The sequence below is a fragment of the Haliotis rubra genome, unplaced genomic scaffold (assembly GCF_003918875.1).
Source record: "Haliotis rubra isolate DU_JTF1 unplaced genomic scaffold, ASM391887v1 Scf961, whole genome shotgun sequence".
In the NCBI taxonomy this organism is placed as follows: Eukaryota; Metazoa; Mollusca; class Gastropoda; order Lepetellida; family Haliotidae; genus Haliotis; species Haliotis rubra.
In genome coordinates this window covers 1-20,550 of record NW_025767703.1, presented here as the reverse complement: position 1 = coordinate 20,550, position 20,550 = coordinate 1, and the positions used below count along the sequence as shown (strand labels likewise).

Sequence of the window (20,550 nt, the reverse complement as noted above, 5' to 3'; positions counted from 1 at the left end):
TCAGCAGATAGTCATGGGTGACTGTGGCCAATACGACACAGTGGGAATAGGGGTGGTGGTGTACACCCACATTCAGCAGATAGTCATGGGTAAACTGACTGTGGCCAATACGACACAGTGGCAATAGGGGGTGGTGGTGTACACTCACATTCAGCAGATAGTCATGGGTAAACCTGACTGTGGCCAATACGACACAGTGGTAATAGGGTGGTTGTGAACACCCACATTCAGCAGATAGTCCTGGGTAAACTGACTGTGGCCAATACGACACAGTGGTAATAGGGGTGGTTGTGTACACCCACATTCAGCAGATAGTCATGGGTAAACTGACTGAGGCCAATACGAAACAGTGGTAATAGGGGTGGTTGTGTACACCCACATTCAGCAGATAGTCATGGGTAAACTGACTGTGGCCAATACGACACAGTGGTAATAGGGTGGTTGTGAACACCCACATTCAGCAGATATTCATCATGGGTAAACTGACTGTGGCCAATACGACACAGTGGTAATAGGGGTGGTTGTGAACACCCACATTCAGCAGATAGTCCTGGGTAAACTGACTGAGGCCAATACGACACAGTGGTAATAGGGTGGTTGTGAACAAACTACAGTCGCCAAGTGACAGCTGAGGTAAGGAACAGGATGTTAAATCAACCTGTTTGGACTTTGCGTTGTGTATTTATAATGTGTGTTCGGGTTCACTACCGCCTCCGTGGTGTAGTGGTTAGAGCGTCCGCCCGGAGAGCGGAAGGTTGCGGGTTTGATCCCCGACCGCGTCATACCAAAAGACGTTAAAATATGGTACTTGTTGGTCCCCGCCTGGCGCGGCATTAATGGGTACAACAAGGACTGGTCGGCTCGGAGTCAGTATAATGTGTCTGGGTGGGGTATTCATGCTTCACTGCGGCATGGTATCTCAGTGGGTCAGCACTATAAAACCAGCTTAACTCTGGGCTAGTACAAGCAGCCGCACATACACCTACACACGCATGCACGTCGTCATATGAGCGAAATATTCTCAAGCACGACGTTAAACCCAGTTTCACCTCACCTCGGGTTCACTACTCAAAACCCGATGACCTGTTCGTCAGTCGGGCATAAAGCTTAATTGGAAATAACAGAAACAAATTGAACAGTGATAACAGTTTATTACAAAAGGTGGTAGAAAACTAGTCACAAAACTCATCAACTTGTAAATGCCACAATTCCCTCACTCACAGACCTATTCAGCCCACGAATTCGTTAAACTACTCTTGAAAAAACACCCAAACCAACCCTTTCTAAACCGAACATAACCCCAGAACTACAGTCTAAATCATCATCCATTTCCTACGCTACTTTTCACACAACCCGACCTGCCGTTAGAATAAGGACACCTAACTCCCTTATACAGCGCCTAGCATCCTGTTTTATAATGGGGAGGGAATGGTTGTGAAACAGGACATCGGTACAGCAGTACATACACCTTTCTTCAACAAGATATCAACATAATTACAGCTTAGCAAATATGGAAATATATTGCTTCTATTATTGAGATTGATGCAATTCTTGGGAAATATGAATTGCTTAGTCCCTGTCTCTGATCAAAGTTTCCGGCAGTCATTTTGTCTGGATGCCCGTCCCAGTTTATGCTATGACGTGTTTGAATCTCATAGCTTATGCCGTGATAAAATGCGGCACAGGTTTATTGGCCGTCGTCACGGTGAACATCATACATCTTTGTTTCACTGACTGAATACCATCCTTTTTAGCAATACCAGATCATTGATATGCACCCTAGTTCAGACGTGGCTGTTTGTTGCATGTATGATAACTGGTTGTCGTTTTAGAGTCACAAATACACCCATTTCAGTTGTTTTCTCGTAATCGCCAATTTAGAGTAAAAATATCCGACCAATAGTGTCTGCCATAATCACTGTTACGACTTCGCAAGACATAATCCTCATCACTTCCGGTTGACCTTTAACGTGTGGCGTCACAGGGGTTTATTTCGGGCGGTCCTGTATGAGCCTGGTGTACTACGGATAACTGATAGCCGGGACAACTGGAGTAGGCTGGATGCCAGTGAGTCCATCATACATCCTTGTTTCATCAACGACATCGTACTGGGGAACATCTCCTGCCTCTGGGGACAGGGTCATGTCCTGGGTGGGGGTGACGTACAGCTGGAACCTGCAAATGTTTGATAGACGTTTTGTAGCAACGCACGGATGACAAATCGACCCAATTCATGGATAACAACTTCTTCATTACAGTGCATAAATAAGTTGATGTCTCTAAATTATGTGTATTATTTAATCTGGCGGACGATATGTTTGTTTAGACTACAAATGTGATCAGGAATGAACTTAACACTACCAGGAACGCAGATATATCTGGGGATCTTTATCCACTTCAGACCGTATGAATGTATGAGTTAACATGTGCATACGGAGGGAATTTAGTTGTTTTGTTAAGCAAAATTCCAGCAATATCACGACAGGGGACACCAGACATTCACACATTGTACCCATGTGGGAATCGAACCCGGGTCTTAGGCGTGAGGAGCAAACGCTACCCCACCACATCTCATTAATTTCAACATAATCAATTGTCAAACATGTCTTTAAGCATACCAGCTGTTATCAGATTAGTTCATTATTATTTCTATCAGCTATAAAACCTAGTGAAAGCGGTTGAAGATTTAATGATTTAACGATGTAATGCCCAACATACTCTTATCAAGCGCTGAAAATCCACATTAACATTTAAACTGAAAGCTGCTGTTTGGGTATTACCACAGATAGTCCCAGTCTATAACCTCACAAGGAGCACGGTTGATGCGCAGAGAAGTGTTCTGAACTACAGGCTTTGAAAAGGCGCGTGACCAAACGTACAATTATTATCATTAATTTACATTTTGTTAATTTACATTTTGTCAGCCACCCTGTAACTCTAACTGACGATAACTGTATTACATAACATAATTAGTCCGTGATGTGTGTGTGTGTGTTTGTTGTTGTTGTTGTTGTTGTAGAGCGAGTGAGTGAGTATGGTTTTACGCCGCTTTTAGCAAGTGAATGTCACAGCGGGACACCAGAAATGGACTTCACATATTGTACCCAAGCGGGCAATCGAACCCGGGTCTTCAGCTTGACGAGCGAACATTTCAACCACTATTCTACCCCACTTTCCCGAGGATTTGTAGAAACGATGGGGGTAGATACTGGAAATGGGGAATTCAGTTTGTGTGTCAACTCATGCAGTTAGGGGTGTACGGGGTAAAGCTTGTAGGTGGGGATAGAGGTGTGAGTCAATGATAGAAGTTAGGGGTGTACGTAAAGCTATGCAGGTGGGGATAGAGGTGTGAGTCAATGATAGAAGTTAGGGGTGTATGGGGTAAAGCTATGTAGGTGGGGATAGAGGTGTGAGTCAATGATAGAAGTTAGGGGTGTACGGGGTAAAGCTATGTAGGTGGGGATAGAGGTGTGAGTCAATGATAGAAGTTAGGGGTGTACGGGCCAAAGCTATGGAGGTGGGGGTGGAGTTGTGAGTCAATGATAGAAGTTAGGGGGTGTATGGGGTAAATGCTATGGAGGTGGGGTAGTAGAGTAGTGAGTCAATGATAGAAGTTAGGGGTGTATGGCGTAAAGGTATGTAGGTGGAGGGTAGAGTTGTGAGTCAAAGATAGAAGTTAGGGGTGTACGGGGTAAAGCTATGGAGGTGAGGGTAGAGTTGTGAGACTGATAGAAGTTAGGGGTGTACGGGGTAGAGCTATAGAAGTGAGGGTAGAGTTGTGAGTCAATGATAGAAGTTGTAGAAGTGGCTCACGATAACCCGTCACGTCTAGAGTTTGGAGCATACATATAACATTTACATCAATAATTAAGGCCACTCTGGTGTAAAAAAAGGCATAAGTTGAAGTCGTGAAGAGAATGATTGTATGCCAGAGCCTATTACATGTAATTCAGTTTGTGTTGGGCGTGTTTGGTGCGCCAACTTGTATACAGCTGTTTTTCATCGACCGCCATTGCGCAGACGCCATGTTGTATGCAGACAGTTGATCCCACTGGTGTCAGGGCTCAGACGGATGTGGTTTAGTGCCTGTACCATACACTTTAGAATGTAACTGTTCCCCCCATGATATAACTGTAAGTAGCGGCTATCTACTCGTTCTAATTTAACAATGGTCGTACACATATTCGGGTTGAAAATAGATTCCTGTCAGGTTGGGCTGATGTCGGGGTACTGGGGTGAAGCTGGGAATGCAAAGCGTTTCAGGTAGGTATTTGAGGGTAGGTGTTTGAGGTGAGGTAAGTTTGAGGTGTAGGTGTTTGAGGTAGGTGTACAGCTGAGGTAGGTGTTTGAGGTAGGTGTTTGAGGTGAGGTAAGCTGTGGAGGTGTGGGGTACAGCTGGGGAGGAGTGGGGTACAGCTGTGGAGGGGGGGCTAGGGGAAGGGAGATACAGTTATGCGTGGGTACACACAGAATGCTAGAATACAGTTCTCATTGAATGCCGATTTCATGAAGCACTTTTGCTGAGTCAGATATGGTAAGAAAGTTCACGATTTTGGTAAACCTTATATCTAACCAGAACGAGAGTGGTGTTCTATTTATTACCCACATTTTAAATAAGTTGCAGCTGATTTTGTTTGACGTTTTCAATTCACGAACCGAAACTGGTTTAAGAAGGAGCTCGAGGTAAACTTCAAAACGTTTCGTGCATTATTTCACCCATTCCAATTAAATGCACTCAAACATGAAATTCTTAAATTTTCCTAGACAATATGTTTGACAATAGAATCTCGATAACCCGCTGGAGACTCATTCGAGAGGTACAATACGGCCTAGAAGCCAAAAATAGTTTGTGACGACACTAGTTAAGATATATGTATGCGTTACACTTGAACAAACTCTATCATACAGGTCGTTGTGACACAACTGGTGTAATATAGATGAACATATATGCAACAGCTGGGCAATATGGTTACTGTAACACGATAGTGGTGGCGACCACGTGAACATGTAGAAACTGCCTGTCTGAGGAGGCAAGAGATGAGACGATGATATTTCACTTTAATTGAAATGGGCAGTCCCAGGGGTGCCTCTGAACGTTCATGAAGGTGCGTTCTCACGGCCCAAAGATTTAATTATGCATGCATTCTAGCATTACCTGGCTTTTCAAATCAATACATATTTCTGCAAGGAATTTCAGTGGTAGTACACAATAGAGTGGCGGTACGGATTTAGATTTCAACGGCAGTATGAGACGTAATGGCAATGTAATGAGACGTAATGGCAATGTAATGAGACGTAATGGCAATGTAATATATGTAATGGCAATCGTAATAGTAATAATAATAGTAGTATCGATAATCGTGTTTGACTTTATCGACGATATATATCGATATGCTGGAAGTGATGACCTTAAAATTGCATAGTATTGAGCAAAATGGAATGAGTGATTGTTTTAAGGAAAATAAGTAAAGACGGAATGGTAAGCTGGAAGTGAGATTGTTTATGGATAAGTAACTTCTTTTGTTTATGGGTATAACTGATTATATGATTTCGGTATGGATTCTTATACCGTTGTCAAGCAAGAGTAAAGTACTGCATCACAGAACAGACTTATATACTTATGAACAGGGATTAATTAATAACAACATGTAGGTATGAATCAAAGGGGAGTAACAGCAACAACAAGGCACGGTGGTAATAATGTAGTGACAATAGGAGGAAACCCATGGTCCTAGAGGCAGAAACAAAATATACATGGCTGATGAGATTAATTAGCAATGATAGTTGGAGTGCTCTAATCTGTTGTTTTATCAGTTCATTGTATGCAGAAGGGGGTGAGATATCCCTGGTCTCTGTTGATTGAGGGCTTGTGTCTCTGGATTTGACCTGCTTTAGCAAGTTTTCTTTTGGTGAAGTCCTGGTGGTTTTCGATAATATCTCTATATTGTCCCACATTATGTTGTGATTGGGAGAGTTGATGATGTGGTCTGATAGTGCTGATTTTCAGGGAGACGACTACTATGAACAAATCCACGGTCTGCCCATGGGCTCCCCTCTGTCCCCAATACTCACAGAAATCTATTTAACTCCTAATACATCATAGTTCTCCATTCCACATCTTGGCCGTCACAAATACGTTATTGCCTAAGTCTATATGACAACGAGGATCCTGTAGCTCTGTCTTGTCTGTCTCTAGTCCCAACAATGTCACAGCTTGTATCTCTCCACAAAGCTCCAAAGCTTGTACAGAAGAGGGTGTAAGGGTATCTAATAAAGCTCTGACCCGGTCAAAGGAGGTTTGTGGTTTCTCGATAATCTCTGCCTTCATGAAGATGGTAAGGACTTCCAACTGCATCAGTTTGTCGACCACCTCTTCTACACGCTGTATAGCTACCACGAGGTCGGAGCGATTCTTCCTCAATATGGCACGGTGAATGGCTTCCATTTTCGAGGTAAACGGCTACCAGAACCAGTAGAGTCAAGAGCATAGAAAGGTTCTTCACGGAGAAGAGACGATCTCTCTGGCGACTGAATGACATGGGGACTGTTCCAGAGCCTTATATTGCCCACACACGAGTCTAAAAATACCTCTGGGAAAGTCCCAAGGTCAGCTCGTTACATTGCCCCCCTGTGAAATGAGGTCAACCTGAAGGTCACACACACACACCTGGGCCGGAAGGGGACTCCCAAATGAGGGTGGGGGCTTAAGGGTTCAACAGTCGATTAGGTCACACAAAGGTCACACCTATGTGACGTCATAAATCAAAATGGCGGATTTGGGCTTCACACACACACACCCCCCTTACAACATGCAACGTCAGAACACTGTCATCATAACAAACTTTAATCTCATACACCTGGCTGCAGCCATGTTGTAAGACATTGCTGTCGACCAATCAGACTGCTTAGATCTGTGTCCAGCCCAGAGTGACGCTTTAGTGGCCTGACAACATATAATGGCAACAGCATGACATGATAATGATGCTGATTATGATAATGTGGATGACAATGACAATGTGTACATAGTGATGTATATAAACTATGGAGGATTATGAGGGGTGGCACTTAAGTGGTCATAACTCAGTCAGATGTATAGCCACCTTCCTGCTACAATACCAAACTTTAATCTCATACACATAGCTGCAGCCGAGTTGTAAGACATTGCTGTCGACCAATCAGATTGCTTAGATCTGTGTCGCCCAGAGTGACGCTTTAGTGGGCTGACAACATATAATGGCAACAGCATGACATGATAATGATGCTGATTATGATAATGTGGATGACAATGACAATGTGTACATAGTGATGTATATAAACTATGGAGGATTATGAGGGGTGGCACTTAAGTGGTCATAACTCAGTCAGATGTATAGCCACCTTCCTGCTACAATAACAAACTTTATTCTCATACACCTAGCTGCAGCCGAGTTGTAAGACATTGCTGTCGACCAATCAGATTGCTTAGATCTGTGTCCAGCCCAGAGTTACGTCCCTTTGTGGAGATCATGATGGTGACACCATTACATAAAGTTGATTTTCACAGAGAAGAAACTAATAAGTTTATAAGCTTTATGTGTCACAGGAATGCGAGTGTAATGTGAGAATTTGTTATGTCCATGCAGAGAAAATTCTACAACGGTCCTGCATCGTCATATTCGAGTTATACGTGCCAGTCCTGTTTCGACTGAGAATTCAGATCCGAACCCACAGCGAGTTAGGCTTTCTGTAAATTATCTTCTTGAGTGAATGCGATAGGCAGAATAACACGTCCTTTCCTTCACCGACGAATAAATGTTGCGCATTCATGCAAAACTCTCGAGATACGAGCTGAATCCAACTTAAATACCAGAAAAAGGGTTCATGCGTTGTTACTGCAAGTCATAGGCCACGAGTTGCACCGTGAGGTGAGGTGAGGTGAAACTGGGTTTAACGTCGTGCTCATGTGACGACGGGCATGCGTGTGTATGTGTATGGTGCGGCTGCTTGTACTAGCCCATACTTAAGCTGGTTTTATAGTGCTAGCCCACTGAGATACAACGCCGCAGTGAAGCATGAATAATAATAGTAATGATAATAATAATAATAATAGTTTATTACAGTGTCATATGTTACATGTAGTAATACATTTTGGCATACATTTATACAAACACCGGGCCAGTTCTGGCCTAAATGATGCCAGATAAATACATATATTTTTCAGTAAAATTGAATAAAAAAGTATTATAAAAAAATTCTTATTTATATATACATCAATGCCCCACTCAGACACATTATACTGACTCCGAGCCGACCAGTCCTTTGTTGTACCCATTAATGCTGTGCGCCAGGCAGGATCAACAAGTGCCATATTTTAACGTCTTTTTGGTATCACGCGGTCGGGGATCGAACCCTCGACCTTCCGATCTCCGGGCGGAGGCTCTAACCACTACACCACGGAGGCGGTCTTGCACTGTGAGAAAGCACTTTAAAAGCAGCATGGCTGACTGCGATATTGGTTGTATTGGAGAATTGATACTGAAGCTTGGGAAGACGTGGCTGGATATGAAGACTGCTTCTCCATCTCACAATCGGGGTGGTGGGGTAACCTAGAGGTTAAAATGTTCGCTCGTCACGCTGAAGACCAGGGTTCGATTCCCCACATGGGTACAATGTGTGAAACCCATTTCTGGTGTCCCCGGCCGTAATATTGCTGGAATGTTACTAAAAGCGGCGTAAAACCAAACTCACTCACTCATTTCTGGTGTGGCTGAACTACCACTGAAATTATTAATCTGTATTATTTGTTTTCTGTGTTTTGGTTTCACAGTGAAATCTTTTAGCATAAATTTGGGGTGAAGTTATCGTTGGAAATTGAACATTATAATGTTTTCAGGTGATGTAGTAAATCTGCTCTGTACCATCCGCCCTGAATCAGCTTTACGTTGTTTTATAGGCAGTGTTAACTTACCCGTGAATGGAATGTATTTTAGACTACCTTTGTGAATGTCTTTACGGAATGTATACAAATTATTAATTGCGGCTGCAACAGGGAGAGCTCAGTGTGTTTACCTTTTCTCGAAACACTGATTTTAAATAATTCTGATCACCGTATTACAATTATGGTTCCAAAATGGAGGTAATCGAGGCCAAATGTTCTTGGAGTTGACGATCTTCATTATCTTGAATATTTCCATATGTTCTGTAGTGAATGTATATTTAACGTGTATGTGTTTAATAACATATTTATAAATATCAGTTCTGTAAAATATTAATGGAAATGGGATTAGTTGGTAGCATTATCAACCTTTAACTGAAACGTTACTTGACCAGCTTAACGCTGTCCATGGACTGGTATTGCTTAAAATGGTTCCATATTGGACATGACGAGTCATTTCAGCATAACCCAAATCATTCCCTATTTGAACTTTGCTTTGTGTTCAATAGTATTTTAAGCTGACCACGTGACTGCCTTCTGCACACATTGAACTCTCTTGTTTTATCTTAAGCGAAGTACGTCGTGTGGGACTACATGTTGGCAGTCGTCCTTGTATGTAAGTAAACTACATTATTGTAACATGCAATAGTTTCCATGTCCTTCTACATATACTAGTTAGTTACATTTTCTAGCCAGTGACAGTTAGGGTTCTAGGTGCAGTTATACCGAGTGTGTTCATGTATTTTGAATAACCGTGGATATATGCATGTAGTTATTCTGAGCGAGCGTTATTGATTAGCCTCGTGTCAGCCTAACCTTTGCTGTGTGTTCATGTATTTTGAAAAACCGTGGATATATGCACGTAGTTATTCTGAGCGTGCCCTCATTGGGTTTGTTCAATTTCCGGGATTCATTGGAATTCAACATAGGCAAATTTAGTTTAAAACCGACGGCGTTTCCAATGAATCCCGGAAATTGAACAAAAACCAAACTATTTATCAATATTGTAAACCAATTTGTATTGAGAAGCCTTTTTCCAAGGAGTTCTTTGAATGTAGCGCGATCGTGTGTCGCAATGCGGTTAGCCTCTCGTGGTCAAGTTCGCTGTCGCCCCAGATACGAGAAACGACAAAAGAAGGGTTACGCTATTATCTAATGGGGAGATAGGTTACGTCATGTTCGAAATGAATAACTGTCAATATAATACACAAAACAAAACAGACATTTTTAAAATTAAACTTGATTAGTAACATTACAATCTCATTACTGCAATACCACTGGAATTGCAATGACAATGAAAGAATTCCATTTTATGCTACCTTCTCCACCTCATGTAATCTTACGTAGACTGGTCCAATCAAGAATGACCACAAGGATTTGATCGTGTAAAGTTAGGCCTACTGTCGATTAACGAAGCTGACATTTATGGTAGAATTGTGTATGCCCTGAAACATTCCCATCACGGATACAATTGAAGAACTTTGCAAGTGTGAAAAGGGCCAAGATGATGAAACAGTGGCAACGGCACGAGAATCGACGCGTTGGCGATCAGACCCCTGCAAAATGGCCGAGTACGACCTCTTCTGTACACTGCTGGATTCGGTGCAGTATGATTTTAAACTTTGAACTCGATAAGGCAGTGACTTTTGCCAACACATCGTGACTGAAGTGAGGTGTACCCAACAGAATCGCGGATATCGACGACAGATTTCGGATGTTGAAAGAACGATTCATTATTGGGATTCATGTGGGATTTGTACAACATGAAGGATGAAACCGGACACAAAAGGTAAGATTTCAACATTTTTAATTGTTTTGATATGCTTGGGCTTGTGTCAGTGGGATTTTTCTAGACTGCATTAGTACCTTTTCATTATTACCGATTAGTATTTATTTTTGCTATTTTAGTATATCATAATATTATCATTCAGTGTTAGATCAGATGTTAATCTTGTTGAAAGCTGTTTTTTGAGAAATAATAACTATATTTGTTTTATGCCTTTGATAATTCCTGTTTAGAAGCCTTGTGACAGTCTAGCGAAAGGGAGGTAACTAACATGTAACTTCCTTTTGGTTTGTTTACAAAATGTTAAACGTTGCACAGCTCTGAAGAAAATTGTATTTCTCTCAGTTGCTTTCGATAATGACCCATCAATTATTTCCCTCAGGCCATTCTCTTCAACCTTAGCAAAGCGGGACTGTGGAGGGACGCTCGGTGTACAAGATGGAGCCGGGTCAGCGTTAGCGCTGGAATTTCGAAGTGGAAACGTCCGGAGTGCTGGCATTATTGTTGTGAAAGCCTAGTGATAGGAAAGGCGCTTTACCTTGCTTAGTAAGCGTAGATGATGGGGAGATCAAGCGTTCTGTAGTATACTGTGATTATCGTCCGTTCGGTTCTGTGTCTCGTCTTGATCTGTCAGCTGTCACCTGTCAGATTTGGCGGGTAAGTTGATCACGTGCCCCGATCACACCCGGAAACATGCGAGTATCACTGGATGGCCAATCCGATGAAACCCGATGTACGAGTGCGGAAGCACTGATCACTACATTCCTCCCTCTTTTCTGGACTTGCATCCCCACTTGGAATCCAGTGAGTCTGTCTGGCTTAGGGAGCATCCAACAGGTGACCTCATCAGGACATGAGAAAATCCCTGCAGGGTTGGGCAGCAGTATTGTGCTATCAACCGAGACAGTTCACGTAACTCATGGTTATTTTAGAGTACACATCTAAATAAGAAAATCCCCAACCAGGTTGTTTGGTGGCAACCGAGTCGGTTCACATAACTTATTAGATGAATTAATTAGTCTATTAGTCCTAGAATCTAAACCGGATCGATGGACTCATTTTCAGTCCTGATCAAGTCAGATGAATTAATTAGTCTATTAGTCCTAGAATCTAAACCGGATCGATGGACTCATTTTCAGTCCTGATCAAGTCAGATAAAAATGGACTTTTTATGGGTGCCCTAGAATCTAGACCGGGTCGGTGGACTCAGTTCCAGTCCTGACCAAGTCAGATTAGGGAATCCCATGTCATAGAGTGTTCTTTCATACCCTGTAGAGCTGCCTAGCATTGATGTAGGCGCGCTCTAGGATATTGGCCATAGTACTCTGTCGAGCCTCAGCCACCAGAGTTGCCACATCACCGAGTAATCTTGGGCTGTTAATCCCTCGGTGACCTGGGCGAGGCCATAGGTAGGGGGCATCCGTTTCCAGCACAAACCGTTTTGCATTCAGGAACCGCAGGGCTGAGAGCTGGTGTTCGTCAAAGCTGGCGACCATTCCGGTATACCCAAACCACGTCTCCGGGAAGTTCTTGGTCCAAAGGGCCATTTCTTTACAGGATCCAGAAAAGCAGTGCAGATGAAACTTCTGGTTCGGTTGGATTCCTGCTGCATGGGCGATCTTAATGCATTCCTCCAGTGGGGCCCTTTGATACCGGTCTTTGGCGGTTCCACGGAGGTGAAGGATGATTGGTTTGTTGATGTCCGCCATCTTGAAGAGTTTTTCCAACACTTTGCCCTGCTGTTCCCAATTCCCCTGCTGTGAAGTCAAGGCCAACTTCTCCCAGGGCGATGACGTCCGGTGAGGACAGCAGACTCTTGAGCTTGTCTAGCTGATTAGAGCGATAGGAGCTCACATTTTTGGATGTAGTCCAACGGCGATTTTCCAACATTGATGAAAGGTTGGATCTTGGGGCCAAGTTGGAGGATCACAAAAACTTGAACGGCTCTGACGAGATCAAAGGAGGATTCATCTAGTGGTTGACCTGCTTGATCCAGGACTTCATCCAGGGGCGTGGCAGCGTCCAGGTGGAGCCTGCTGCGCATTCTGTCTGAATGGAAGTGGGTGTCAAAGCCCCTGGGAAGTCCCTCCAGAGTTGGTGGCTTGTGCCGTTGTTGTAATGGATGGTGAAGGTGGAGGTGTCCGCATCTCCGATGGCTCTGACGATTGTGTGGGCTTGCACAACCGGAGATGGACTGGCCAGTGGCAGGATGGTTCCCAGGTTGTGGAAGTGGATCCTGACCATTTCAGATGTTACGTTTTAACAGTGACGCCAAAACCCTCCAGTGAATTAGGCAAGCCGGACTCTCCAAAGACAGGTTGGTGGCGTCTAGGGTAAGGGCCAACCTTTCATCTGGCACAGCTGGGAAATGTGCCCGTAGCAGCTTCCTCTGAGAGGTATGTCCTTGGGAACAAGGCTATTCCTTAGGACGAACTGATGCAATTCCGTCCAGGTAGCTCCTGCTCCCAAGATCTGCCGAGCCAGGTCTTCTATGGCTGTTACCATGTGGGAAGTTGTTTCCGCCGAGGCCTTTACCGAGTCCCGAAGACAGTGGGGGAGATGAGCTCTATGGACATGATGGCGCAATGTTCTTGTTCGCATACCACAAGACTTGATGGGGCAAATGGATCCTAAGCCATGAGGATGGTTGCTGTGAAATCGAGCAGCTCCCTTATTGGTTATCGACACATTCATCCCTCTGCTATCGGTCTTGATCAACCTGGCGGAAGAGGATGGTTCGGGCCGCTGTTGCTCCCGTCTCGGTGAGGGACGATGTTCCTGCCTTCTGAGGACCTGTTTCCTCGGAGAGGAACGTCTCTCTTGTCTCAACAACTTCCTATCTGGCGAATGATGTTTTTCCTGCCTTCTGGGGATTTGTCTCCTAGGTGAGGAACATCTCTCCCTTCTTGAGAGCCCTCTCTGCTGGCGAATGTTGTTGCTTTTGCCAGGACGAGTTATAGTACACAGCCGTCTGTCTGAGCGGAGATCGTCGGCTTGAGGTCTCGGCCGGCCTCCTGGAAGGTAGACGTTCTTGAGGTCTATCCCAACGGTTTACTGGGAGATAAACCACCGAGGCCACTCGTCTATGGTCAGGGCTCGGACAATGCCGTTTTCGGGTGATGAAACCTGAGGCTGGTGACTCCGCTTTAGTGAGGGAGAGTGTGCAGGTGTATGGGGCCTGTGGTTCAAGGATCTTGACTCACGCCCATGAGCCTGGTCCACTCCTGATGTTCGATGCCCAGGAGAAGAAGGGGTGGTTCCCCTGCTTGACAGGGACTCCGGGGATTCTGATTGTCCATCCCCAGCCCAGTAAGAGGTGGACAGCTCTCGACTCCTGGCACCGCGACGTTCTACAGATCTTGTACGTCGTTGGAATACCATGTTTCTGGAAAAATAGCAATGTTCTACTTTTAAGGTGAATTGTCCCTTCCTGTTTGGCAGTGAGGACAGATGTATTTATCCAGAGTCTGAGCTATTTTCCTGGTGATTCCTACACATGCTCCGTGAAACCATTGGTCACACTGGTCACAGCCTATCATCAACTTTCCATCATCTGGCTTGTTACAGATACAATAATTAGTTTGATTGCTGAAGAGCCAATCCAAGTTAAGATCCTCTTGGGCCTCTATAGAACTCCTGGTTTTAGAAAACCTTTGGATCCAACTTGGAATTACACGATCTCGACAAGGCTTGAGGCGGTCATGATGATGTACTGATGTTGTCTTCCTTGTCCGGACTTCATACAATGTATTGGAAATCTTATTAGTTATTATTCCTGGTCCTTTCCAGGATGGAGACAACTTCTTGCACTTCCCCACAGTGGAGGCAGTGTCCAGTATATACACCATTTCTCCCTCTTCAAACTTCCGGGACAGAATCCTCAAATCATAATCCCTCTTCATCTGGCACTGAGTAGTTTGTAATTTTTTACGGGCCAACTGATGTACCTCACCAAGTGCTGAGGCAAGCTGACTTACATACGTGTCGGGGTCCAAAGATGGAGATTCCTCCCGTGTGGCACTGAAGACTAGCTCTGCAGGTTGATTGATTTCTACCTAGCATCAGCATATTGGCGGTATATCCCGTTTGTCGATTTACTGCAGATCTCAATGCTCCTGCCAGTTGTGGCAGAAATTCGTCCCACCTTGTCTGGTTTGCGTCAATGTGGCAACGAATGGTTTGCAAGAGAGTGCGATTAAATCGCTCTACTTGTCCATTTGCAGAGGGTCGATATGGGGTTGTCCTGGTTTTGTGTATCTGAAGTAATGTGCAAAGCTCAGTGAACAATTTGCTCTCAAAATTCCTTCCTTGATCCGTAAATACTTGGAAAGGACATCCAAATCGGGAGAAAAAACCGTCTACGGCAGCTTTGGCTGTCACCTCAGCCATTTGGGTAGGCAAAGCTATGCACTCCACCCATTTGGTGAACTGATCAACCATCATCAAGATGTATTGGTTACCCAAATTGCTCTTGGGCAAGGGACCAATGAAATCAAGATGAACTCTTTCCATGGGTGCCCCTGCATGAAAGTTGATCATTGGTGACCGGGCATGTCGTACAGGTCCTTTGTTTCGGCTACATGCTGAACAGGTGCTTACATACGATTTGATATCCGGTACCATGCCATGCCAGTAGAACCTGATTTTGACTCTGTAGATAGTTTTTTCCATTCCAAGATGTCCTGCAGCTGCTATATCATGGTTTAACCTTAGCACTTCTTGCTGTAATGATTTCCCACCAGGATGCCATGCCTCGTGTTGTCTTTTCTTTATGAGAGGATCAACACGTAAAAATCCCTGACTGTCAATCCGAAATAAATTTCGGTTCAGCCAATAGTGTTTCGCTGCAGGACTGGTCAGAAAGAGACTTGATTCACTCGGCTCCTTAGCAGTTTGAATCCAATCCATTATAATTGCCAGGTCAGGATCAGATTTCTGCTGATTGATTATCTCCTGAGTAGAGTACCCAAATTGTTCTTTCTGCCCGTCGTCGGTTCCTACAAGTCTTACTGCCACTGGGGTGGTGTTCAATAAGAACCCTGAATCCCCATTGGATTGTATTTCCATACAGGAGACCGGCAGGCCGCAATCATCTGGTGAGTCATCATCAGAGAGGCAATCCTGCCCAACATGGGCCAGAGGTATGGTATCATCTACATCCTCGAAAAACCTGTTCCACTTTTCATGAGCTCGAGTGCAATATTTGCATCCTCCACAAGGTAAATTTTCCAATATTATTCCTGGTTTATAATTGTGGCATTTATCCTCTTGTGGAATTCGTGATAAACCATCAGCATTGGCATGCAGTTTTCCTGGACGGTGCTTCACTACCATGTCATATTGGCTCAATTCTTCCAGCCACCTAGCCAATTGGCCATTTGGATTCCGGAAAGTTTAATAGCCATTGGAGACTGCTGTGATCAGTCCTAACAGTGAAACGTCGCCCCAGCAGATAGTGTCGAAACTGTCTTGTAAATCTAATTACTGCCAATAGCTCTTTTCTGGTTGTACAATATCTCTTTGTTCGGCAGTCAGACTGAAACTGCCAAAACAAACCACTCTCTCTTCACCATTTTGAATTTGGATCAGCTCTGCACCGATTGCTTCATTGGAGGCATCTGTATCTAGGATGAAGGGGTCCTCCTTGGTAGGTAATGCCAACACAGGTGTATGGGTAAGAGCATGCCGCAAGGACGAGAAAGATTGCTCCTGCTCATCATTCCATTGGAATGCCTTCTTACCCGTGATTTGATACAATGGGACTGCCATTGAGGCGTAGTCCTTGATAAACATTCTGTGATAATTGGCAAAGCCAAGGAACCTTTCAACATCCTTTGTACAAGTAGGGTGAGGCCAGGTTAACACTGCTTTAAGGCCCTCGTTGTTAGCCTCCAGCCCATTCTGGCTAACCACACGACCAAGAAACTCTACCCTCTGCTGAAACAGTTCACATTTCCGCGGTTTCAGCTTGAGCTGGTAAGTTCGGAACCTCTCAAATACAGATCGGAGATTAGTCAAATGGTCTTCGACATCAGTGCCCATCACCAGAATGTCATCCAGGAAGGCCAGAGCAATATCCCAGGTCAGTCCTCTCAACACAAGATTCATTACTCGTGAATACGTTGCTGGAGCATTACAGAGGCCAAATCCCATCCGAACATGTTCAAAAAGACCATACTTGGTGATGAAAGCTGTTTTCTCACGATCCATTGGTGATATTTTGACTTGCCAATAAGCTGAGTTTGCATCCAGCTTCGAGTACCAGACGTTACCCGCGAGTGTGTCCAGACAATCTTCTATCAGCGGCAGCGGAAATACATCCTTTTTCGTGACTCCGTTCAGACCGCGAAAATCTAGACACCAACCTACTGTATTATCATGTTTGCGTATTAATACAGGGGGTGCAGCCCACTCTGATACAGAAGGTTGGATGACTCCAGCATCTAACATTTTCTTAAGATGTGACTCCTCCTCCTTTTCAAATCCAAGTGGTGTCCTTCGCATGCGCTGTTTAATTGGTTTGGCATTCCCGGTGTCGATGGAATGTTCAAGCGCTGTAAAGTTTCCCAGATCCAAGTCATCTTTTGCAAATACATCCTGATAGTCTGTAAGTAATTGTGCCAATTGCTGAACTTCCTGACCTTGAAGTAATTCGGATGACCTTTCAAACAGACTTCTCAGATGAGCAGGGATGTTGGGTTGACTATTTGTTTTGACAGCCGTCAATTGCTCAAAGGGTGATTCGACATGATCTATTTCCATGGCAACCCCTAAGACTTGACTAGGCTGTAACACCACTTGATGATCCGAAGGATTAACAAGACACACAATGGGGGTACTTCCTCCATTTTGGTACGTCCTGGGCATCAGTAGATCAGATTTTGTTAGGCGTGGCTCTATGATGAAATCTGTGAGTTGTTTTGATATAGGACATTCAAGTTGTCGTACCGAATTGGGTGGAATAACGGTTTTCTTTGATACCGAGATCCTTGATACTTGTGGTACCTTTTGAGAACGGCATAGAGTCATTTCAATGATATCTGATCCAATCTGCAGTACTTGTTGAGTCAAGTCCAGATGAGCCCCCTGGGGAACTAAGAAGTCCAGTCCCAGAAGAACATCATCTTGAATGGGACCCACTACCACAGGAATCGAATAGGTTTCAGACCCTAGTTGCAACTGGAGTGGTTCTGTCACAAAGGAAGACATATGTAAGTCTCTCCCAGCAGTTCTCAACTTAATGTCCTGTTTTTCTCTGGTTTCCATGAGAGTTTCTTATAAAAGTGTCTGATATTATGGTAACCCCAGCCGCGGTATCCACCACTGCAGTAGTATGCTGGTCCTGGATTCGACTGGTACCAAAACATAGATCCACTTTTTAATTGCCTAACTGTGATCTCTGGAATTGATGAACTATTTTCTTCCGAGGAACTAGTTGACTCCAGGAGCACTAGACGAATGGCAGGTGGTCATTGAAGGCATGTCATGTCCAGTGGGTTCTAACAATGGCAGATATTGTGTCCGAGGAGTCTCAACCTTTTGACTGTCTGCGACTTGCGGTTGCTGGCCTTCTTCAACTGGGATCGAGGTTAGGCCTCCGAGCTCGATCCGACATGTTTAAAGCCTCAGTTGCATCTTGTATTGCTTTAACACCCTTTTCCTGAGCATTAAACGTGACCTTTTTCTCTCCTCGTTTGCTGTCGTTAGAATTGATTGACAATCTCTACGAAAATGGCCTGTTTTCCCACATTTGAAGCACTCCCCGATCTTGTTGGTGATGACGAGGGCTTCTAAACCGTCGACTCATGATGGCTGTCAACTTCCATATGTCTGCTGACATCTCCTCAACCCGAGCTTCCAGGCCGGGTCAAACGTTCCACCACATTGTACCTTACGGGTTGTGATGGAGTTTGCCAGCTTATCCTGAGAAGGAGGTGTGATTTGACTGAGAAGTCATTTGCGACACCAAATATTCATCTTCCTCGGAATCATTGGCCAAGTTTCATTGCTTCACGTCTCGCCTAATGACTGGTCTACCATATACCGCCTGGGTGTTCTGGAAGTATTTCTGTACAGCATCCATGGCTGATTCCAGGGTTCTCAACCCAGGTTTGAAACATAGTGGGCAGCTTCTTTATTAGCACATCGTTGGCAGAATCTCTGCACCACTTGTTGTTCCACAAAGTCATCTGGTAAATCCGGAAAGGCAGCAATAGCGACTTGAGTACACACTTCCGCCTCCATTCTTCCAAGGACTCGTCCGAGTTCTGACGAAGGTTTGAAACTGCAGTTGGGCAGTGTCTGCATGACACTGTTTCCCAAACCGCCTATCCAGTTTCTTCTTTCACCATTCCTTGGAAAGAGATGAACTCATCCCTCTCTATCAATAAGGCAAAGAAATCAGCTGCTTTTACCGGTTAGGCAGTAACACAACTGATCTAACTTTTCTTCATCCTTCCATGATTGAGAGCGAGCAAAACGTTGAAATTTCATATAAAAGGAGGACCATCTTGTACTACCGTCATATAACATTCGCGGTAGTGAAGCTGTTGGTTTATCCCCATCTGCTCGATGTTTCCTCCCAATATGTTTAGGCTGAACTTCATCTAAGTCGCTATCCGAAGAGTAGCCTAACGGTTCTCTCCAGGCGGCGGCTTGATGACGATGAGGAGCTCTCTGATCCTGTCTACCCTCCTCGTTACTTAGAGGTTTACACATCCTCTGCCTATCTCTGGGGCAGGTGCGAGACCATCATCAACATATCTAGAATGATCCTGGAGTGGCTGGAGTTCCCCGCAACTGATTGGTTTGTGGTATTCCGCCACCGGATGTGTAGCATCCACCGGCATCGATTAGGACCTTCTATGGAATAATATTCCCTTTGGCTCATGGTCGATATAGTCTCCATATATGTGAGACCTTTGGGAGCGGGAACGTTGATGGCTACCATAAGAATGGTCATGTGTGTCTCCACATACAGGATAATCCCTTTAAGGAATGGTTAATCCTAGGGTACCCATCTGTATATCTTGACAAACCATCTTCTGTCCCAGATTCCAGATACATTTCCTCTCTGGGCCCAGTAGGGGTACTGGAAGTAGGAGGCCCAACGGGTCGCTCCTGCTCCGCTTAAACAGATATTCATCTCCTTCTGATTCTCTATCGGATATTTCCTGCTTCAAGCGATGCCCTCTCTCGTTGACTGTCATCTCGTACAGCCTTCGAGGATGATGGGACCTTCGGATCTAGCTGTCCCTTTGGGTGGATGGGGTTTCACGTGTATTTTCCCCTGGGCTGAGTTAAATAGGATTGGTTGAGGGGCCATTCTTTGGTTTGGCCTCTCCGTTCCCTATACCCAGGGTTAGGAGCATGTCTCTGATGGACATTCCCATCAGCACCTTGGAGGACCTGAGGGTCGATCTCCTCAGTATTGGGCTTTGTCCTGAACTCCTGCCGTGACACGTCCATACCATGTACCACAGAATGAGGGTTAGGCATGGGTGTCTTGGCAAGACGGCCAGATACCGGATCTTTAGGGCCACTGGCTTCCAGATTGGCAAGAACATCAGTAAAAGCTTCCATTTCCCTGTTGAAATCATGAGAGGCCGCCTGCCACTGGTCATAGAGAGCACTATGACTCTGTGGAGTAAGTCCTCTACGCCTGGCCTGCAAGTTGGTTTCCGCATATTCCAACTGTCTTAAGTTGGACTGAATGGCATCAGCGTCAGTACTGGTGGACTGGTTTCCTGGAACCTTTGATCAGTATCGGACAATCTACTCCGGTGTACCTTCGGTGACAGGGGTAAACCGTCCAAAATCTGATTTAGATTTGGATGTGGATGGTGCAGCT

The 20,550-nt window shown here is 44.7% G+C and overlaps 1 protein-coding gene across 1 annotated transcript; it reads right to left on the bottom strand.

Moving 5' to 3' along the window:
* Positions 1-11,962: 11,962 nt before the first annotated feature.
* Positions 11,963-12,409, bottom strand: LOC124265119 (uncharacterized metal-dependent hydrolase YcfH-like). Its single transcript, XM_046699912.1, has one exon. The coding sequence runs from the start codon at positions 12,407-12,409 to the stop codon at positions 11,963-11,965; it is 447 nt and encodes a 148-aa protein (XP_046555868.1).
* Positions 12,410-20,550: the final 8,141 nt, after the last annotated feature.

Excerpts from the sequence above, each read along its gene's own strand:
- LOC124265119 (XM_046699912.1), bottom strand. The coding sequence starts at position 12,409 with ATGGCGGACATCAACAAACCAATCATCCTTCACCTCCGTGGAACCGCC.